Raw genomic sequence first — 23,753 nt, 5'->3', positions numbered from 1 at the left:
TGATGTCACCCCCTGCGGGGTCGACACCTGAGTGGAAGGAATTACGCGACAGTGTCAACTCCTTACATAAAAGGTTTGACGACATATCAGATGTGGGACAGCCGGCTTCTCAGCCCGTGCCTGCCCAGACGTCTCAAAAGCCATCAGGGGCTCTAAAACGCCCGCTACCTCAGATGGCAGACACAGATGTCGACACAGATACTGACTCCAGTGTCGACGATGATGAGACTAGTGTACATTCCAATAGAGCTACACGTTACATGATTACGGCAATGAAAAATGTGTTGCACATTTCTGATATTACACCAGGTACCACAAAAAAGGGTATTATGTTTGGGGAGAAAAAACTATCAGTGGTTTTTCCCCCTTCTGATGAATTAAATGAAGTGTGTGAAGAAGCGTGGGCTTCCCCAGATAAGAAACTAGTAATTTCTAAAAAGTTACTAATGGCGTACCCTTTCCCGCCAGAGGATAGGTCACGTTGGGAGACATCCCCTAGGGTAGATAAAGCACTCACACGCCTGTCAAAGAAGGTGGCACTACCGTCTCCGGACACGGCCGCCCTAAAGGAGCCTGCTGATAGGAAGCAGGAGGCTATCCTGAAGTCTGTTTATACACACTCAGGTATTATACTGAGACCAGCTATTACTTCAGCATGGATGTGCAGTGCTGCAGCTGCGTGGTCAGATTCCCTGTCAGAAAATATCGATACCTTAGACAGGGACACTATATTGCTAACCATAGAGCATATTAAAGACGCAGTCTTATACATGAGAGATGCACAGAGGGATATTTGCCGGCTGGCATCTAAAATAAGTGCAATGTCCATTTCTGCCAGGAGGGGTTTATGGACTCGGCAGTAGACAGGGGATGCAGATTCTAAAAGGCACATGGAAGTTTTGCCTTACAAGGGTGAGGAGTTGTTTGGGGATGGTCTCTCGGACCTCGTTTCCACAGCGACAGCTGGGAAGTCAGCATTTTTACCCCATGTTCCCTCACAGCCAAAGAAAGCACCGTATTATCAGGTACAGTCCTTTCGGCCCCAGAAAGGCAAGCGGGTTAAAGGCGTGTCCTTTCTGCCCAGAGGTAGAGTAAAAAAGCTGCAGCATACAGCCAGTTCCCAGGAACAAAAGCCCTCCCCCGCTTCCTCTAAGTCCACCGCATGACGCTGGGGCTCCACAGGCGGAGCCAGGTACGGTGGGGGCCCGTCTCAAGAACTTCAGCGACCAGTGGGCTCGCTCACGGGTGGATCCCTGAATTCTACAAGTAGTATCTCAGGGGTACAAGCTGGAATTCGAGACGTCTCCCCCTCGCCGTTTCCTCAAATCTGCCTTGCCAACAGCTCCCCCGGACAGGGAGGCAGTGCTGGAGGCAATTCACAAGCTGTACTCGCAGCAGGTGATAGTCAAGGTACCCCTCCTTCAACAAGGAAGGGATTACTATTCCACAATGTTTGTGGTACCGAAACCGGACGGTTCGGTGAGACCCATTTTAAATTCGAAATCCTTGAACACCTATATAAAAAGGTTCAAGTTCAAGATGGAATCGCTCAGGGCGGTTATTTCAAGCCTGGAGGAAGGGGATTACATGGTATCACTGGACATCAAGGATGCTTACCTACATGTCCCCATTTACCTTCCTCACCAGGAGTACCTCAGATTTGTGGTACAGGACTGTCATTACCAATTCCAGACGTTGCCGTTTGGTCTGTCCACGGCACCGAGGGTATTTACCAAGGTAATGGCCGAAATGATGATACTCCTTCGAAAAAAGGGAGTTTTAATTATCCCATACTTGGACGATCTCCTTATAAAGGCGAGGTCCAGGGAGCAGTTGTTGGTCGGGGTAGCACTATCTCGGGAGGTGCTACAACAGCACGGTTGGATTCTGAATATTCCAAAGTCACAGCTGGTTCCTACGACACGTCTACTGTTTCTGGGGATGGTTCTGGACACAGATGCATCGGCTGATAACCCTGTCTCCAAGGACCAGGGTGTCTCTGCTGTGGTGGTTGCAGAGTGCTCATCTTCTAGAGGGCCGCAGATTCGGCATACAGGACTGGGTCCTGGTGACCACGGATGCCAGCCTTCGAGGCTGGGGGGCAGTCACACAGGGAAGAAACTTCCAAGGGCTATGGTCAAGCCAGGAGATTTCCCTACACATAAATATTCTGGAACTAAGGGCCATCTACAATGCCCTAAGTCAGGCAAGACCCCTGCTTCAAAACCAGCCGGTACTGATCCAGTCAGACAACATCACGGCGGTCGCCCATGTAAACCGACAGAGCGGCACGAGAAGCAGGACGGCGATGGCAGAAGCCACAAGGATTCTCCGATGGGCGGAAAATCACGTGTTAGCACTGTCAGCAGTGTTCATTCCGGGAGTGGACAACTGGGAAGCAGACTTCCTCAGCAGGCACGACCTCCACCCGGGAGAGTGGGGACTTCATCCAGAAGTCTTTCAGCTGATTGTAAATCGCTGGGAACGGCCACAGGTGGACATGATGGCGTCCCGCCTCAACAAAAAGCTAGAAAGATATTGCGCCAGGTCGAGAGACCCTCAGGCAATAGCTGTGGACGCTCTAGTGACACCGTGGGTGTACCAGTCGGTTTATGTGTTCCCTCCTCTTCCTCTCATACCCAAGGTACTGAGGATAATAAGACGAAGAGGAGTAAGAACTATGGCCCTCATTCCGAGTTGTTCGCTCGGTATTTTTCATCGCATCGCAGTGAAAATCCGCTTAGTACGCATGCGCAATGTTCGCACTGCGACTGCGCCAAGTAACTTTACTATGAAGAAAGTAATTTTACTCACGGCTTTTTCTTCGCTCCGGCGATCGTAATGTGATTGACAGGAAATGGGTGTTACTGGGCGGAAACACAGCGTTTCAGGGGCGTGTGGCTGAAAACGCTACCGTTTCCGGAAAAAACGCAGGAGTGGCCGGGGAAACGGTGGGAGTGCCTGGGCGAACGCTGGGTGTGTTTGTGACGTCAACCAGGAACGACAAGCACTGAAATGATCGCACAGGCAGAGTAAGTCTGGAGCTACTCTGAAACTGCTAAGTAGTTAGTAATCGCAATATTGCGAATACATCGGTCGCAATTTTAAGAAGCTAAGATTCACTCCCAGTAGGCGGCGGCTTAGCGTGTGTAACTCTGCTAAATTCGCCTTGCGACCGATCAACTCGGAATGAGGGCCTATACTCATTGTTCCGGATTGGCCAAGAAGAGCTTGGTACCCAGAACTTCAAGAAATGATCTCAGAGGACCCATGGCCTCTGCCACTCAGACAGGACCTGCTGCAGCAGGGGCCCTGTCTGTTCCAAGACTTACCGCGGCTGCGTTTGACGGCATGGCGGTTGAACGCCGGATCCTGAAGGAACAGGGCATTCCGGAGGAAGTCATCCCTACGCTGATTAAAGCTAGGAAAGAAGTGACCGCAAACCATTATCACCGCATATGGCGAAAATATGTTGCGTGGTGTGAGGCCAGGAAGGCCCCAACGGAGGAATTTCAGCTGGGCCGTTTTCTGCACTTCCTACAGTCAGGGGTGACTATGGGCCTAAAATTGGGTTCCATTAAGGTCCAGATTTCGGCTCTATCGATTTTCTTCCAGAAAGAACTGGCTTCACTACCTGAAGTTCAGACATTTGTTAAGGGAGTGCTGCATATTCAGCCCCCTTTTGTGCCCCCAGTGGCACCTTGGGATCTCAACGTTGTGTTGAATTTCCTAAAGTCACATTGGTTTGAACCACTTAAAACCGTGGATTTAAGATATCTCACGTGGAAAGTAGTGATGAGCGGATTCGGTTTTACTCGGTTTTACTCGGTTCTCAAAACGGCATCTTATTGGCTCACGGATGTCACGTGTTTTGGATAGCCAATAAGATGCCGTTTTGAGAACCGAGTAAAACCGAGTAAAACCGAACCTCGCTCATCACTAGTGGAAAGTGGTCATGCTGTTGGCCTTGGCTTCGGCCAGGCGTGTGTCAGAATTGGCGGCTTTATCATGTAAAAGCCCTTATCTGATTTTCCATATGGATAGGGCGGAATTGAGGACTCGTCTCCAATTTCTCCCAAAGGTGGTTTCAGCTTTTCATTTGAACCAGCCTATTGTGGTGCCTGCGGCTAGTCGTGACTTGGAGGATTCCAAGTTGCTGGACGTAGTCCGGGCCCTAAAAATCTATGTTTCCAGGACAGCTGGAGTCAGAAAGACTGACTCGCTATTTATCCTGCATGCACCCAACAAGTTGGGTGCGCCTGCTTCAAAGCAGACTATTGCTCGCTGGATCTGTAGCACGATTCAACTTGCACATTCTGCGGCTGGACTGCCGCATCCTAAATCTGTAAAAGCCCATTCCACGAGGAAGGTGGGCTCTTCTTGGGCGGCTGCCCGAGGGGTCTCGGCTTTACAACTTTGCCGAGCAGCAACTTGGTCGTGGTCAAACACATTTGCTAAATTCTACAAGTTTGATACCCTGGCTGAGGAGGACCTAGAGTTCGCTCATTCGGTGCTGCAGAGTCATCCGCACTCTCCCGCCCGTTTGGGAGCTTTGGTATAATCCCCATGGTCCTTACGGAGTTCCCAGCATCCACTTAGGACGTTAGAGAAAATAAGATTTTACTCACCGGTAAATCTATTTCTCGTAGTCCGTAGTGGATGCTGGGCGCCTGTCCCAAGTGCGGATTGTCTGCAATACTTGTATATAGTTATTGGTTAACTAAAGGGTTATTGTTGAGCCATCTGTTGAGAGGCTCAGTTATATTTCATAGTGTTAACTGGGTATAGTATCACAAGTTATATGGTGTGATTGGTGTGGCTGGTATGAGTCTTACCCGGGATTCCAAATCCTTTCCTTATTGTGTCAGCTCTTCCGGGCACAGTATCCTAACTGAGGTCTGGAGGAGGGTCATAGAGGGAGGAGCCAGTGCACACCAGGTAGTCCTAAAGCTTTTTTAGTTGTGCCCAGTCTCCTGCGGAGCCGCTATTCCCCATGGTCCTTACGAAGTTCCCAGCATCCACTACGGACTACGAGAAATAGATTTACCGGTGAGTAAAATCTTATTATTTATTTATTATTTGTAAAGCTTCAAATTTATTGTTATTATTATAATTATTATTATTCATACTCTGCAGAAATGTTCAGAATAATCCCATGTTTCAGCTGCATCAGACTTATATCTGTCACGGTGGTACATTAATTGGGATCCTGTTTAATTGTGGTCCACACTAGTGCGCCCCCTAATGGTTAAAAGCATTACAAGTCCAATATTGGATGATTTTGTATATACTCTACACTGCTTATCACGCTGCTCCTGCATAGGCCTCTTTACGATCTGGCTATTTTCTCTGTGTAATAATTCTGCTTGTTAGGATTAGGGATTTAAAAATCAAGTTTACTTCTAAAACCCACAGAGCAGAGTTTGTGAAGTTATTTCAGATTCTTTACTTCTACATTGAGAGGCAGCAAATGATGTGTGTAATCCTCGCCAGTAGGTTAGGCAGTTGACCTACATTTGCAATGAGATAAGTCAAGCAGAAAAAAAAATCTATACATTTACTTAAACAGTTCTGAAATGCTTAAATATTTTGCCCTGAATACACAGGATTGATGTATAGTCTGTGTGCCTTTATTTGTGCATATAGTGTACAGCTGCGTGTGGACCCGGTTATCAGATGAGAGCAGTGAAATGCGTCGTGGGCTCTTACGTTGCTGTGGCAGATGACAGTGAATGCAATGCTGCAACTCGACCCACGGACACCCAGGTGAGACTCATTCATTGCTTCATGTCACACATCTGTCTGGCAATTATTTTGATCTATAGATTAATGTTTTTCCTGATTGAAGTAGAATGAGAAACAAAACTGATATTAAACATAGTACTAGTGAATTAGTAAATTGCACTGAAGATGCGGGGGGAGCACACATAATTGTCCTGATTCTGTTTCGAATGCAAATGTGGACGGTCGTGGCAGCCATATTTGCTACCATTTGCTAATGTGAGTATCCACCTGACTTTATGCGCATTGTTGCACATTGGTAGCCGTCCAGTTGCCTCCCAGAACCACGCATTTCGCAGATGAAGATATCCAGTCACACACTGGGCCTCATTCACATGCGGTCGCAATGTCGATTGTGGCAGCAATCGTTGTTAGTGACGGAATACGCCAAAAACGGTCACAACATGCCTGCGTTTTTACAGAGACTCCCGGTTAGCTCCCCCAAATGGGCTTTTCCTGTCAATCATTCTGCAACAGATTCCTCACTGCGAACAGCATTGCAAAATGTGTGCGCACTGCGGCTGCAACACAAGCCCAGTCTGCCGATAATCGCCCGGTCGCTACACCATCGAAGTTGTGACCGCATATGAATGAGGCCCACTGAGCGAACCGGCCGCTCTCATGTCCTCTATCAAGATGCGTATGCATGGAGCCTGACATGCGCAGTCAGCTTTTTGCATTTGTAAATGAATGCGTCTTTAATGGTAAATCTAATGCGAAATATCAATTACATGAACTATGTACTAAGTATCAGTAGCAACAGGTGTCTTCAGTAGAAAGACGCCCACTTCCGGCATCGGATCCATCTGCATGAACATCAATCATCGGAGGAGCCTCGAGGTTACTTAGGATGGGCGGGGTTTCACGCTGCCGAACCTGTGCCGGAAGATGCAGACAATGGCCCCGTCATGTGCCCCTTTTTTTGAGAACGCTGCCCGTCACCACCCCTATCCACACCCCAAAATGGCTGCAGCATGTCAATCGTGGGGGCTCTTCGTGCCATCTGGCAGAACAAGATCTGTAGCATGGCTTTTGTGCATACGCAGATCTCACACCATCGGAGATGTATATAAACATCGGATTTGTGTACATCCCTTAATTCTGGCCCTTAATTAACAGAATACTTATTTGAACTGATAAAAGGTGGAGAACTTTCATCTACTCCTAAGAGTTTGAATATTGAGTTATTGTAACTTGCGAAAGTTCTAGTGTAACAGATAACTGTTCCATGAAAGCCGGCCCACATATGAGTCCTGCGCTTGTTCCCAATAAGAATCCCAATCTGAGAGTCTGCGGCTGGCATCACCATCGCTTCTTAGCAACAAGTTAAAAAAGGCATTTACTATGCAAGATGAGCTGCTAACAAACCAAACTGATTTTGACAGGACTGTGAAGCAGCAGCGTGCCCGGCCGTTCCAGAAACCAAACAGATTGTCGACAGCAAGACACAGTGGAGATTTGGATCTTGGACACCTGTAAGTGCGCTTTACTAATATATTACTGTCTGCAACCATCTCTGTCTCCTATAGACGTTTCTCCTCACCGGCTTCTGCGTCAGCTCCCGGCCGCGTGCATCAGATTCTCTCTATTTACGGCTTATGTTTTTATTTCATTGCGTAAGCAGAACGGATTATTCTCTGATTCTCTGCTCAGTGTCCCAGGCGCACAGCTCTAGGGCCATGTGCTGAGTGTTTAAATCTGGCTGTATAGATTTGACCTTATGAAAGGAAAATTCTGTGATTACTCCCATACCAGCCTCTGAACAGCAACCAGACTCGGGACACGTCACGGAATGTGTGTTGTTGTTTCATTTTTTTTATAGCTTATGCTTGCGTACTGCGACCAACACGTCTCATGTTTAAGTTTGCTTGAATGTTATATTTAAATAAATAATACAAAAGGTTATATTTAACTCCTCCTAGGTCAGCACAGTATTAATGCTTGGCTTCATTCACAGCCCCCCTCCCCCAAAGCCACTAAACCTTGTGCAGGGCATTGCACACCCCATATTCCCCCAGTTCCAATAGATCACACCCCCATATCCTACCTGTAGCATCAGTTCTCCCCCATCAGGCAGAGTGTAGTGGAGCGTGCGACACAGGGATTGATGATAAGTTCCCAATGCTGCAGCTGATTTCTGCAATTGCAAAGATTAGCCTAACAGTGCTCAAGGGGAACTAAAGGCCCCATTTGATAACAAGACATATTTAACACTCACTAAAGGGGTTATGTTCTCCTTTAAGTATTTTCCAGACAGTGGTAAACTAAGTTCACCGTTATTTGCCCTTGTACCGCTTACGCCATTTATAGTAGATAGCAGTTTTGCGGGCAAAGTGAACCTGTAGCAGCTGTTCCGGCTTCAACAAAGCCCTACTGGCATTGCCAGGTTCCTGCCAGGTGAAGGTACATGCACATGAGACAGCAGCCCATCGCTGCACGATAGGTTGCCAGTAACAGAGTGGAGGACGGAGTAATTGCTGGACCTCGCCGGAGAGGTAAGTAATGTTAAATACCAAAGGCATATTCGTTAGTATCACTGCAATACTAAACTAAGTATGCCGCTAGTATTAAGCTTCATTGTTAAATGGGGCCCTAAGTTCATCGAGTGTATTTTGCATTGCGCAAACTCTGCAGTGATGTCGGTGGTGACAGATGCTACATCGTCGCCGGTTAACCAAAGCACATACTTGCTTACCCTCCCGGAAGCTGCGGGAGGCTACCGATATTTGTAGCAGTCCCAGAAGGGTAGGTGACTCTCGCGCATCCTGCCCTCTTCCCAGTGAAGCGGGCAGGATGGTGGAAAAAAAAAAATCACCTGTGAGAAGTGGGTGGGGCTAAATGACTGAAATTAGCCATTTAGCTCCACCCCTCACTGCGGACCTGCGAATCGCGGCTGTTTTCCTAAGTTGAGGATGGACCTAAAGCGGACCGTAACTACGTGTGTGCCAGGTGGGCCTGGCACACAGCGCAGTTGCCCTGAGGGCGCACGGCCAGCGGCATGTAATGAGTCAAATTGACTCATTACATGCCGCCTCTGCTGTGTGCGCCGCCGCCGCTCTGTGGAGGAGAGAGCAGCGCCGGGCAGCGGAGAAGGAGGAGGAGGGAGGGGGACTGGAGCCGCAGCAGCGCTATTTCATTGGTAGTAAGCGCCGCTGCAGCTGTCCTCTCTCCTTCCGTATTGGCTGCCCGGCGCTGCTGTGGATGCTGGGATGCGGTTCCTCCATCCCAGCATCCACAGCAGCACCGGGCAGCCAATACGGAAGGAGAGGGGACAGCTGCATCGGCGCTTACTACCAATGAAATAGCGCTGCTGCGGCTCCAGTCCCCCTCCCTCCTCCTCCTTGTCCGATGCTGCACCGAGGGAGCTGCCAGCACGAGGAGCCTGTCAGCGGGGAGATGGTAAGTCTCTCTCTCTCTCTCTCTCTCTCTCTCTTTCTTTCTTTCTCTCTCTCTCTCTCTCTCTCTCTCTCTCTGTCTCTCTCGGGGATACCGTCTGCCATAATGTGTAAAAAGGGGGACTGGCTGCCGCAATGTGTAAAAAGGGGGACACCGTCTGCTGTAATATGTAAAAAGGGGGCCTGGCTGCCGCAATGTGTAAAAAGGGGGACTGGCTGCCGTAATGTGTAAAAAGGGGGACTGGCTGCCGCTATGTGTAAAAAGGGGGACACCGTCTGCCGTAATATGTAAAAAGGGGGCCTGGCTGCCGCAATGTGTAAAAAGGGGGACTGGCTGCCGTAATGTGTAAAAAGGGGGACACTGGCTGCTGCAATGTGTATAAAGGGGGACACCGTCTGCCGTAATGTGTAAAAACGGGGACGCTGTCTGCTGTAATGTGTAAAAAGGGGACGCTGTCTGCCGTAATGTGTAAAAAGGGGGACGCTGTCTTCCATACTGTGTAAAAATGGGGACGATGTCTGCCGTAATGTGTAAAAAGGCGACGCTGTCTGCCGTAATGTGTAAAAAGGGGGACGCTGTCTGCCGTAATGTGTAAAAAGGGGACGCTGTCTGCTGTAATGTGTAAAAAAGGGAGACGCTGTCTGCCGTAATGTGTAAAAAATGGGATGCTGTCTGCCGTAATGTGTAAAAAGGGGGACTGTCTGCTGTAATGTGTAAAAAGGGGGACGCTGTCTGCTGTAATGTATAAAAGGGGCTCTACCTGGTGTAGTGGCGCTACTGTGCCAGCGTAATTTGAATAATGGAGACTACTGTACATGTATGAAATGCTGTTATTTTGTGGCCACGCCCCTTCCCCATGAAGCCACTCCCCTATATATTTTTCACGCGCCTACGCCGCGCACTGCCCCTATCTTACATGGGGGGGGGGCGCCAATGTCGTTTCTTGCACACAGCGCTAAAATGCCTAGTTACAGCACTGTTAAGCTCCGCCACTTGCTGTAGACTCGAGAATCACAGGTGTTTTCCTGAGTTCGGGGCGGGCCTTAAGCTCTGCCCCTCGCTGTAGACCCACCGATCAGAGGTGTTTCCTACTGCTGGGGTCGGGGCCTAAAGACGAGTCAGTTAGACCTCGCCCCCTACGTGACATGTTCGTCTCCTATCCGGGCTTCTCCCGGAAGGGAGAAATAAAAAGTCGGTAAGTATGCCAAAGCAGCAGTAGGTAAATGGGATGGGATAGCCAGATGGGAGGTGAGGGGTCTTGGAGAACCCAAATGGGAGGTGCAGTTGGCATGGTGCCACGGGGGGGCTTCCAGGAGACTTGCCTAACTTTTTGGGGAACCTGGATAGTAGGCAAGTGTGAGTGACAGTAACCAGCAACAATTCTCCAAATAACAGAGTCTCCAAAATGCTGATACATTTATTTCCTACTGTTTGATTGAGCCTCGTCTTTTGTGAACTTTGTGTTGACATTTGAAGACAAAAAGAATATATACAGAGGAAAGGGATGGATCCTAAAACGCTATGTACAATACAAATTTAAACAGTGTCACCCTTGGCAGTCGCTATAATTAGTGCACTTGGAAAAGCTTTCTAAATAGCTTCTTGCAGAAATGGGCTGACAGCTTCTCTCATTAATTTATAAGACAAGTTTTCATTTCCGGATTTAACAAGTTAGCATTATACTGTGTTCTGTAAAACCATCATTTCTGCACCCTGTAGCCCAAAAATTAAAGGGAAAAAAAAAGAAATCTATATTTTACTGAAGCAGAATTTTGCTTGAGGCATCTTGGGAAATTATTCCTGTTATTTCCTAATCACGTTTTACAATATCTGCCAGTGCTCAGCAACTTGTGGAAAAGGGACGAGAATGAGATATGTCAGTTGTCGGGATGATCAAGGCTCGGTAGCGGATGAATCAACGTGCTTGCACCTGCCAAAGCCCTCCGCCACTGAAGTGTGTACGGTGACCCCCTGTGGACAGTGGAAAGCACTGGAGTGGAGCTCTGTAAGTCCTGACCTTTACATGACTGTATGTTTATTTCATAGATACATTACAGCCTAATTTGCGCTGCTGCGACTGCTTTTGCTTCTTTTGCTGTAGTCGCGCCTCTGACTATATGCTAATTATAGTATCAGCCCTTCCCCTGGTGTACATCCATGTGTATAAATGTGCTAGGGCTGGGGTGCCCACTGTGAGGGTCTATAGACTCTGTAATACCGGGTGGTGAGTCTTCAGGCACAACCATCAGCCTCACCATTGAGACGTGCAGCAGCTCTATGGCAGGAGCAGATTGAGCGTGGCCTCCACTGTGAGCGATTAAGGGGGGAGATGTACTCAGCAGTGATAGAAGTGGAGAAGGGAGCCAGTGGAGAAGTTTCCCATGGCTACCAATCAGCATTGACGTAACCTTTATAATTTGCATACTATAAAAGTTTACAGAGCAGGTTGCTATGGGCAACTTCTCCACTGGCTCCCTTCTACACTTTTATCTCGGCCTAGTACATGTCCCCCTAAGTATGCAGACACTTCAGCAACGCACGTGCTACACTCTCATGACTGCCCATAAGAGGGACCATATCGGTGCTTCTGAATAGCCCCCTCCCAGCCACCACACAGCACCTCTGTGCAGGGCCTGATGAACCAATAGGCTGATCAGGCTGCAGACTGGGGTACTGGGTCCTGCGGGGAGGGAGTGGGGGGGTTGCAGCGCCGACACAATAGATTAATTCGTTTTCTCTTCTTTTCTTCTTTTTATTGCCTCTAAGTGGCAACGGCGACACTGATTTTTGCCATCACCACTCATCTGCCCTAAGCTGTCATCGGGGGCCGCCCCTGGTTTCAAGGGGGCGGGGCCTCGTCTGTCACTAACACCCAGGCTAAGATATGCAGGCCGCTAACAGCAAATCCGATGCCACATCTCCCGAGATCAGGCTAAGCGCACAGACTGCACCTGCATCGCTTATGCTGCCGGCTGCCTGCTGCTTATTACACAACATTTAATTGTATATTTTTAATGGAAACAATACAGTTTAACTTTTATACAGTTTTGTAGCCTTGTAGCCCCTTTATGTGCTATAGAAACCATTTAACGGTGAGTTTGACTACTATATTTAATGTATAATTTCGTATTATTGTCATTAGTCTATGTTTCTATAGAATAAAGAAAAATACTATTTGTATCAGCAAACAATAATTGCATCTGTTGTAAATTTTGACACATAATTACAAATTTTTAGCTGAATATGAGCGAAAAACATTGGTGGTGGGAAAGGGAAGGGGGGGGGGTGTCAAGTTCCGCTATGAGGTGGAGAAGGATTGGTATTGATGATTGGCCCTCAGATTTAGCAGAAAGGAGGCCATTGGTGACCTTGGTTAGGGCACTTTCAGAGGACTTAATTCTAAAAATATAATTGCTTCAGGGGTACTCTGGAACCATTGTGAAAGAACGTATACTATAGTTGTATAAATATAAACTATTTTTACTTTTTCCATTTTTACTACAGTGCTCAGTATCTTGTGGCCAGGGGAAAGCAATGAGGCAAGTTGTCTGCGTGGATTTCCTCGGTTTGACCGTGGATCGGAACGAATGTGACCCTGAAGACATTCCACAGACTGACCAGGAATGCTCCATGTCCCCTTGTCACTATGTCAACCATGACTATGGAAGATCCGTTCATTCTTTTCCCAATATAGACCACAAAATACGGTCAAACCCAGTGCTGACCATTCTGAACAGGAACAATGTCCGTTCCTCAGGTTCAGTGGGAAACCAGTGGAGAATAGGCCCGTGGGGAGCGGTAAGTTCTAAACAATTGTAACTTGCTTTGCCTCATAACATAATGTACTTGTCATTCATGCTCTTATTATATGTTTGTTGATCCTTGTGTTGGTTCACTGATGCATACTCTCCAGTATGTGTCTATATGAAGTAGCCATTAGAAATTCCAATAATTTCGTCCAACAGTGCCTGGAAAGGAATGATACTTGATCTTATCACAGTGCATGATAAAAGGACAATTTTTCAAGCTAGTCAATGCCCTTCCTTTCCAAATTTAAGTAAGATTCCCTCACTTGGTACCCACTGTTATCTTCATATCTCCAGAGGTCCAGATGGTTACTAAATAATGAAGGACTTGGGATCTTGAGCTTGGAGAACTCTGGACACCATAAACATTCATCCAGCTAAAACATTAGTTGTATAAGTAGAAGGGGCACCAAACAAGCAGCTGATATATTTAGGGGCCTATTACTAAATGTGGGTTTTTTTTCCAGAGAAATTATACAGTTTTGACCATTGGAGGTAGTTAGCATAGAGGTACGTACCCCAGCAGACACCTTCTGCGGTCCCTGCCTTTCCGATTGCAAGTGCAGTTGTCATAGGGGGTCATTCCGAGTTGATCGCTTGCTGCCGTTTTTCGCAGCATAGCGATCAGGCTAAAAACCGTCTGTTCTGCGCATGCGTATGGGCCGCAGGGCGCACGCGCCAAGTAATTTCACACAAAACTATGCAATTTTACACAGGGGCGAGCGACGCTTTTCAGTCGCTCTGCTGATCGGTGCGTGATTGACAGGAAGTGGGTGTTTCTGGGCGGAAACTGACCGTTTTCCGGGAGTGTGCTAAAAAACGCAGGTGTGTCAGGCTAAAACGCAGGAGTGGCTGGGGAAACGGAGGATTGGCTGGCCGAACGTAGGGCGTGTTTGTGACGTCAAAGCAGGAACTAAACGGACTGAGGTGATCGCAATCTAGGAGTAGATCTGGAGCTACTCAGAAACTGCAGGAAAAGATTTTCGAGCAGTTCTGCTAATCTTTTGTTTGCTATTCTGCTAAGCTAAGATACACTCCCAGAGGGCGGCGGCCTAGCGTTTAAAATGCTGCTAAAAGCAGCTAGCGAGCGAACAACTCGGAATGAGGGCCATAGTTTTCAATGTCCCATTTACCAAGCTCCAAAAAGCTTATAATTTCACATAAGCTCTTTTTGGACCCCCTGTCCAGGTAAGGTAGCCTTGTTAACTTGTCCCACTGTAAGATTTCTTGTTATCTCAGTAAGAAATGTAATTTATTAGGCAAAACTCTGAATATTGTTAAATTAGTCCAATAACATAAAACGTTTCCAATTTTTCTGCAAGTTAATATAATTTAAATCCTATTGGAAAATTCTGGAACAGTGAGGCCAGTCTGATTTACATAATATGTTTAGTGAGAGTCACAGAGTACCCCATAGCACAAATATGGCTCTGCTGTACCCACCAAATGCTGCAGAGTTTTTTCATGGTGGTCTATACCAATTAATAAGCTATTGTTTCTGTCAAACTCATATTTTAAGCTCTTGTCACAAACACTATTTTTTTTATTTATTGAATGCATCTGTTTTAGTGTTCTAGCACATGTGCCGGCGGTTTCCAGCGCCGCGTGGTGGTATGCCAAGATGAAAATGGATATCCAGCAGGTAACTGTGAGGAAAGAAGTAAGCCTGCTGAACAGCGTCCGTGTGAATCTGGACCATGCCCCCAGTGGGCTTATGGAAATTGGGGGGAGGTAAGTTTATTCTGTCAACTGCCTAAAACAACCTTTGTTGCACAACTATGGCAAAGCCAGTTTCGTTTTTCCATGAACATTCTTGCAGTGTTAAAGTATTAATACTGCAGCTAGTAAAAAGCAGTAGTACATCTCTGCCTACTCTTAGCCGGAACCTCGAAAGTTGCATGAAGCTGTTATAACCCCTGGACTAATCCGCTCCAAACCAGTTTGGAGGTGGTGCTGTGCAGATTTAATTTTGCGGTAAATGCACCCATTTAAATCCATAAACATCGACAGTGAATGGTTGTGTATATCGAGATAGCAGAATTTATACACACAAATACCCATGTAATAAAACACTTTACACCTGCCCCAGCAGTGATAAACAAGATGCATGAAAGAGATTGTATTTAGCAAACAATTAGAAACAGGACAAGGGTTATATTTGTAGAGGAACCAAACTTGGCCTATTTTGCATGCATTAGTAACAAAGACTATGGAGCCTACAGTACACTTAGATCAATTAACCACTACAGTACTAAGGATGAGTGGGACTTGTCCTCAACATGTACATCAGCAGTGCTAAAAGTCTCACTTGAGCTTGTCACTTTTGCTAAGCACCCATAAGCTCAGAAGTATTGATAGAGGGATGTCCCCTTTTTGAAGTGATGTGGCCTCTGAGAAGTTATTCACTGGTGATCATGTGTATGTATCTAATTCTATTACCCATGGGTTGTGTTGCACAGTTTCTTCTCCCTGGTTAAATGCCAGGATCTATTTAATTAGAGACCTATGATTAGCCCTCGAGCAGTTCTGAAGATTTCTGCTCGCAACCTCAGACGATAACTGCTATCTCGAGGCTACTTGAGTGCTGATCACAGGTCTCTAAATAACTATTTCTGGGTACTTTACCCCGGCATTCGAGACAACAAGACGCAACCAGGGGGTAATTTAATTTGCTCCCATGTATTGTCACTTAAAGACTTTGTAACTACAAATTGACATTGCAGTAAGAGTAAACCACTATATTTAATGTATGTATTAATTTATTTATTTTAAATGCCATCAAAAGATATTTATCTGTCTTGTCTACCTTTCTTAACCTTCTAGTGTTCAAGAAAATGCGGTGCTGGAACACGGACAAGACTAGTGGTGTGTCAGAGGCCTAACGGGGAGAGATTTAATGACCTCAGCTGTGAAGTGCTCGATAAACCCCCAGACCGCGAGCAGTGTAACACTCATCATTGTCCTTCAGATTCTGCATGGAATACAGGACCTTGGAGTTCGGTATGACTATAAATATGTTTTTGTATAATAATGACAGGTGGAATTGTATCCATTATTCATTTTGTAAAGGTCTGAGGACTTCAGTATTATAGCTACAAAGTTATTTCTTATTTGGACATTGCACTTAGTGATGCTTTTGACACCTTTTGTCAATTTTCATATAAATTCATCAGTTCCTCCTACATACAACTATTTCAGTGTCGCTCCGGAATGTTTTTCCTTTTGAAAAGAACGGGCTTCATTCAGTAATTCATTTGACAATATCCTGTTCCGTGATAGCTAAATACTTGTTTCATTTCTATGAAAGTTTAAAAGCCTTCCAGATGTAAACTATAAGCTTGTTTATATGAAAAAGCTACCAATATAGGGCCTGATTTAGAGATGGACGGATTTGCAGTCTTGCATGCAAGCAGCATTGTGTTTCTGCCCGATCTGAAGGAGGGACTTGCAGGAGACTTCTCAGTAGAAGAGAAGCCTCCTGCATGTAGCTGCAATCCCAGCACTGCGACCGACATCATAACATATGTGTCTTCTTACATCATTGCTGCAGTCACGCTAAACAGCCCTACACATCTGGGATCCAACATGGCGACCATCAGATGGCCAGATGAATAAGCTCCAATTTACTCAACTGAGCATCGGAAGCGGGGGCTGCGAGACAGGAAGTCTATTGTGGTGCCACGTAGACCCCTGGCTCTCCCCTCCCGGAAAATGGGGGTGACATGCCCCCGTTTCTGGGAATGCAGGTTTCTCCCCCTCCACACCCCCTCAACATTACTGCCTGTTAATCAGGCAGCGGCAGAGGGGAAGTGCGGACGAGATCGCAAGGCCGTTTGGCGCAGGCGCAGAATGCACCTTGCGCAGCCACAGATTCCTGATAATCGGAAAGCTGCGGGTTGCAGTCAGGTCTGAATTAGGCCTATAATTCAAAAATATATATGTAAAAGCATCAGAATAGTAGAACTTAAGATATTTTTGATGAGGTTGTAATCACAAGGGAAATTTTTGTTTCATACGCTGTCACATTTAAAGACATGGACACGTATATATGGGGAAATTTTGTTGAATCTTGGAGAGAGATAAAGTACCAACCAATCAGCTTCCGCCGTGTTAGAGGCTGTGTTTGAAAAATGACAGGACCTGATTGGTTTGTAGCCTACTTTATCTCTCTCCAAGCTGTGATAAATCTCCCCAATGATCTTTTTACACTTATATTTGTCAATATTAGTTACTGGCAGTGGTTTTCTATACAGCAACTTGTGTTTTATATTTTGTGATACTTTTTAAAAAATTTCGGTTCATGCTATACAATAAATCTATGGCAATCCTGTGGTCACACTTACTTGTTTTAAGGAAATTGAAATGACATACATTGGGATATTAATTTATTTGGCATGGTTTAAAATAATTGACTATAACTATATTTACTGGAGAAACGTAAGCTTTTTGTAGCGTGTGATGCCCAAGAAAAAGTCTCAGAATTCACGGGTGTATCAGATTTTTTTGTTATTTTTTTGTTATTTTAATGTTGGTATTTTTAATAGAGTATTAACTATTTAATAGGATGCTATAACAATTGGATATTTTTTAAATAAATGAAATGAAAATACAAAAAAATAATAATTAGTGCATGAACAAGCCAAACAGTTATGTTTTTTATGCTGCTTCTTACAGAATGTTTTAGTATTAAATAAAAAAATATTACCTCATAGACCAGACCTGGCCGGCTTGTGGCTCTCCAGCTATTATGAAACGGTATCCCTACTCTGGGTCGACACCACTTAGGTCGACACCTATTGGTCGACAGTGACTAGGTCGACACTAGAAATTGGTCGACGTGACCATTAGGTCGACACAATGAAGGTTGACATGCAAAAAAAGTCGACATGAGTTTTTTACACTTTTTACATTTTTTAAAACTTTTTCATACTGTACAATCTATGCGGACTACAATTGGGAACCGTAACCTGTGCCGAGGGCTGCGAGGGGACACGGTGCACTAATTAGGGTTCCCGGTCACTTCACGAAGAAAACGACACCAAAAAACATGAAAAACTCATGTTGACCTTTTTACATGTTGACCTAGCCACCGTCGGCCAAGAGGTGTCGACCCTGAGTTCCATACCCTATGAAAATACACATCCCAGCATGCCCTGCAACAGTTTCAGTAATCCCTAGTGGCAAAACTGTGGCAGGGCATGCTGGAACTTGCAGTTTCACAACAGCTGGAGAGCCACTGGATGGCCAAGCCTGTCATAGACTAAGCTGTTTGTCAGCTACCAATTGTTATATTTTGATCGACAATACATAACTAAGAATGAGAATAAATATGTGCTATAAAGGAACATATACTAAGGGTGGGATATAATGACGCGCGATATTGCCAGAGGTGCGAGACGCCGGACGATCTCAGATGTTTTATTAAAGGAGAAATTACATACAAGGCATAACCTTGTAAATGATTGCCCCTTTAAAAAAACATCTGAGATCAGCCGGTACCTCGCACCTCCGGCAATATCACGCGTCATTACATCTGCCCCTAAATATGTGTATATTCTTGTCTGTTATATTTATTAGATGAATTCATTATTTTTTATGATTTCACATGAATTTCCAAGTATTCTGACCTAGGAGATGACTTATGTATATGATGTGTTTTTGATGGAAGCTACTTATATTAAAAAATATTATTTACTTTTAATGTATATAAAGTATCACATCCTACAACAAACTGTATTTTCAGTCAAAATGATTCAGGTTTTCTATAAAACCCAAAATATTTTTTGCATTATATAATAATGTGGTTTTACTTCTGTTTTTTTTTTTAATTACTACGTTTAACACTACGTTACAAGATATTACATATTATGCTTTATAAGTAAATGTCAGAGTTACTAATTTATAAGGTATTTCTCTATTTTATGTCTTTGTAACTGTGCTATTTGTGGCACTTTGTGATTTTTTTCTGTATACTTTGCAATACTACATCAATGATATTTTGGTGCTAATTGTAATTTCATATGTATGTAGCATACTCGGATATACATAAGCTTTGGACTTGTACAGATATGTAAAAAAAAATCATATTTACATGTTGTAAATTTTGTGAACACAGAATTCAGCGCCAAACTGCACTGTATATTTAATTTCCACAAAGTTTATTGTCTGATGGTTCTAAAGCACTTTATAAGAAAATGGATATTTGTAATATATTAAACTCCTGTTTTAGGCACAATTTTCCAAACAATATTGCAAATCTTTCTGATGATATCCCGAAGCCATTTATATACTTTCATTGTACCTCAGCGGTTGTATATAAGCCTTAAACCTACAGTATTAACATTATGTTTTGACTTTACAAGGGACTGACTTCTGTTGTGTCGAAGACAATTGTTTCCAAAAAACAAGTTAGGCTAAATAAACATTGAATAATAAGTCTCCTCTCAGCTATCGTTTTTTATTTAATTTTATTTATCATAAAATAATTCTTATGGCAGAATTTGGATTAATGACACCAGGGTTCCTTGTAAACTAAGGAGTGATAGTATTGTTAGAGCTTACACTATTATTTCACTTGCCTCAGAGGCAAAACAGTGCCACATATCCAAATTTGGGTAGGGCCGCATCGCTGGGTGACACTTTACCTACGGAACAACTCAACCTCATACACCCACAATAGTTTTGCATCATTTACCTATTACTTGTACACAATGCCGGCTTCAGCAAATATTTGTAAAATGCAGAAACAGAACACTTATTTATTTATTTATTTATTTATTTATTATTTATTATTGTTACTTATAGAGTGCAGCGAATTCCATTGCACTTTACAATGGTAAACAAACAGTAATAACAGACAGACGTAGCGGTAGGAAGGCCCTGCTCACAAGTTTACAATCTATAGGGAAATAGGCATTGACACAGGAGGATAGGTATACCTATTGCATAAAGGTCCTGCCAGATTGCAGAGGTTCTTGGTGCTGTGCTGTATGATATGGTCACACAGCAATACTGGCTTGGGGTAAGGAGGATGGGAGAGTGAAGAAACAGGAAATATGTGAGGATATGTGTGGACTGTACAGAGAGGATGTGATTAGTGAAGTCTTATGAAGGTTATGTGGGCAGTTCTGGAATCTCATAAGCTTGCCTGAAGAAGTGAGTTTTCAGGGAACACTTGAACGTTGGGAGACTAGAGGAGAGTCTTATTGTGTGTGGCAGGGCATTACCATTTCTAAAAACGTTTAAGCTTTACTAATAATAAAGGTGTAATTCTCTTTTAAATCACAGTTGTTTTATTAACTGGATGAATGCTGAAATGTGTTCTATGAAATATCTGGCTTGTTCATTCAATTACTGTTGTCCATTCACCGCAAACTGTATGTTTAACGAAACACTGCAAAACAAAACAAAATGTTACAATTTAGTTGGCTAGTTACAATGTTGCTGCAACACAAGGTGGTTCATTTGAGACAAATAATGTATGTCTTAAATTCTCAAAAAACGATAATCTGCAAATATATATTTTTAACATATGCAACCTAAAAGCTTCTGAGTTCCTTCCATTTTCTCTGTTGTCCTTCCCTTTTCTCTGTGGTCCTTCCCTTTTATCTGTGTTCCTTCTATTTTCTCTGTGTTCCTTCCCTTTTCTCTGTGTTCCTTCCATTTTCTCTGTGTTCCTTCTATTTTCTCTGTGGTCCTTTCCTTTTCTCTGTGGTCCTTTCCTTTTCTCTGTGTTCCTTCTATTTTCTCTGTGTTCCTTCCATTTTCTCTGTGGTCCTTCCCTTTTCACTATGGCCCTTCCATTTTCTCTGCGTTCCTTCCATTTTCTCTGTGTTCTTTCCATTGTCACTGTGCTCCTTCCATTTGTTCTGTGGTCCTTCCCTTTTCACTGTGGCCCATCCATTTTCTCTGTGTTCCTTCCATTTTCTCTGTGTTCCTTCTATTTTCTCTGTGTTCCTTCTATTTTCTCTGTGTTCCTTCCATTTTCTCTGTGGTCCTTTCCTTTTCTCTGTGTTCCTTCTATTTTCTATGTGTTCCTTCCATTTTCTCTGTGGTCCTTCCCTTTTCACTGTGGCCCTTCCATTTTCTCTGTGTTCCTTCCATTTTCTCTGTGTTCTTTCCATTGTCACTGTGCTCCTTCCATTTTCTCTGTGGTCCTTCCCTTTTCACTGTGGCCCATCCATTTTCTCTGTGTTCCTTCCTTTTTCTCTGTGTTCTTTCCATTGTCACTGTGCTCCTTCCATTTTCTCTGTGTTCCTTCCCTTTTCTCTGTGTTCCTTCTATTTTCTCTGTGTTCCTTCTATTTTCTCTGTGTTCCTTCCATTTTCTCTGTGGTCCTTTCCTTTTCTCTGTGTTCCTTCTATTTTCTATGTGTTCCTTCCATTTTCTCTGTGGTCCTTCCCTTTTCACTGTGGCCCATCCATTTTCTCTGTGTTCCTTCCATTTTCTCTGTGTTCCTTCTATTTTCTCTGTGTTCCTTCTATTTTCTCTGTGTTCCTTCCATTTTCTCTGTGGTCCTTTCCTTTTCTCTGTGTTCCTTCTATTTTCTATGTGTTCCTTCCATTTTCTCTGTGGTCCTTCCCTTTTCACTGTGGCCCTTCCATTTTCTCTGTGTTCCTTCCATTTTCTCTGTGTTCTTTCCATTGTCACTATGCTCCTTCCATTTTCTCTGTGGTCCTTCCCTTTTCACTGTGGCCCATCCATTTTCTCTATCGTCCTAGTGGATGCTGGGGTTCCTGAAAGGACCATGGGGAATAGCGGCTCCGCAGGAGACAGGGCACAAAAAGTAAAGCTTTAGGATCAGGTGGTGTGCACTGGCTCCTCCCCCTATGACCCTCCTCCAAGCCTCAGTTAGATTTTTGTGCCCGGCCGAGAAGGGTGCAATCTAGGTGGCTCTCCTAAAGAGCTGCTTAGAAAAGTTTAGCTTAGGTTTTTTATTTTACAGTGAGTCCTGCTGGCAACAGGATCACTGCAACGAGGGACTTAGGGGAGAAGAAGTGAACTCACCTGCGTGCAGGATGGATTGGCTTCTTGGCTACTGGACATTAGCTCCAGAGGGACGATCACAGGTACAGCCTGGATGGTCACCGGAGCCTCGCCGCCGGCCCCCTTGCAGATGCTGAAACGAGAAGAGGTCCAGAATCGGCGGCAGAAGACTCCTCAGTCTTCTTAAGGTAGCGCACAGCACTGCAGCTGTGCGCCATTTTCCTCTCAGCACACTTCACACGGCAGTCACTGAGGGTGCAGGGCGCTGGGAGGGGGGCGCCCTGGGAGGCAAATGAAAACCTTTTTTGGCTAAAAATACCTCACATATAGCCTCCGGGGGCTATATGGAGATATTTAACCCCTGCCAGAATCCGTTAAGAGCGGGAGACGAGGCCGCCGAAAAAGGGGCGGGGCCTATCTCCTCAGCACACAGCGCCATTTTCCCTCACAGAAAGGCTGGAGGGAAGGCTCCCAGGCTCTCCCCTGCACTGCACTACAGAAACAGGGTTAAAACAGAGAGGGGGGGCACTAATTTGGCGTTTAGAAATATATAAAAAAGATGCTATAAGGGAAAACACTTATATAAGGTTGTCCCTATATAATTATAGCGTTTTGGTGTGTGCTGGCAAACTCTCCCTCTGTCTCTCCAAAGGGCTAGTAGGTCCTGTCCTCTATCAGAGCATTCCCTGTGTGTGTGCTGTGTGTCGGTACGTGTGTGTCGACATGTATGAGGACGATGTTGGTGAGGAGGCGGAGCAATTGCCTGTAATGGTGATGTCACTCTCTAGGGAGTCGACACCGGAATGGATGGCTTATTTAGGAAATTACGTGATAATGTCAACACGCGCCAAGGTCGGTTGACGACATGAGACGGCCGACAAACAATTAGTACCGGTCCAGACGTCTCAAAAACACCGTCAGGGGTTTTAAAACGCCCGTTTACTTTAGTCGGTCGACACAGACACAGACAGGGACACTGAATCCAGTGTCGACGGTGAATAAACAAACGTATTCCTTATTAGGGCCACACGTTAAGGGCAATGAAGGAGGTGTTACATATTTCTGATACTACAAGTACCACAAAAGAGGGTATTATGTGGGATGTGAAAAAACTACCGTAGTTTTTCCTGAATCAGATAAATTAAATGAAGTGTGTGATGATGCGTGGGTTCCCCCCGATAGAAAATATGGGCGGTATACCCTTTCCCGCCAGAAGTTAGGGCGCGTTGGGAAACACCCCTTAGGGTGGATAAGGCGCTCACACGCTTATCAGAACAAGTGGCGGTACCGTCTATAGATAGGGCCGTCCTCAAGGAGCCAGCTGACAGGAGGCTGGAAAAATATCATAAAAAGTATATACACACATACTGGTGTTATACTGCGACCAGCGATCGCCTCAGCCTGGATGTGCAGAGCTGGGGTGGCTTGGTCGGATTCCCTGACTAAAAATATTGATACCCTTGACAGGGACAGTATTTTATTGACTATAGAGCATTTAAAGGATGTATTTCTATATATGCGAGATGCACAGAGGGATATTTGCACTCTGGCATCAAGAGTAAGTGCGATGTCCATATCTGCCAGAAGATGTTTATGGACACGACAGTGGTCAGGTGATGCAGATTCCAAACGGCACAAAGGTGTATTGCCGTATAAAGGAAGAGGAGTTATTTGGGGTCGGTCCATCGGACCTGGTGGCCACGGCAACTGCTGGAAAATCCACCGTTTTTACCCTAAGTCACATCTCTGCAGAAAAAGACACCGTCTTTTCAGCTTCAGTCCTTT

General features: G+C 44.9%; 1 protein-coding gene across 1 annotated transcript in view; it reads left to right on the top strand.

Moving 5' to 3' along the window:
* Positions 1 to 23,753, top strand: part of ADAMTS9 (ADAM metallopeptidase with thrombospondin type 1 motif 9) — a 366,262-nt gene that overhangs the window by 211,672 nt on the left and 130,837 nt on the right. The window contains exons 23-28 of the mRNA XM_063940922.1: positions 5,647 to 5,766; positions 7,167 to 7,256; positions 11,015 to 11,182; positions 12,682 to 12,975; positions 14,553 to 14,714; positions 15,807 to 15,983. Coding sequence (XP_063796992.1) covers positions 5,647 to 5,766; positions 7,167 to 7,256; positions 11,015 to 11,182; positions 12,682 to 12,975; positions 14,553 to 14,714; positions 15,807 to 15,983 — 1,011 coding nt within the window. The remainder of the gene's footprint in view (positions 1 to 5,646; positions 5,767 to 7,166; positions 7,257 to 11,014; positions 11,183 to 12,681; positions 12,976 to 14,552; positions 14,715 to 15,806; positions 15,984 to 23,753) is intronic.

This window comes from Pseudophryne corroboree, chromosome 9, assembly GCF_028390025.1.
Source record: "Pseudophryne corroboree isolate aPseCor3 chromosome 9, aPseCor3.hap2, whole genome shotgun sequence".
NCBI lineage: Eukaryota > Metazoa > Chordata > Amphibia > Anura > Myobatrachidae > Pseudophryne > Pseudophryne corroboree.
Note: the sequence above shows the minus strand (reverse complement) of the source record. Positions and strands in the feature narration are given on the sequence as shown.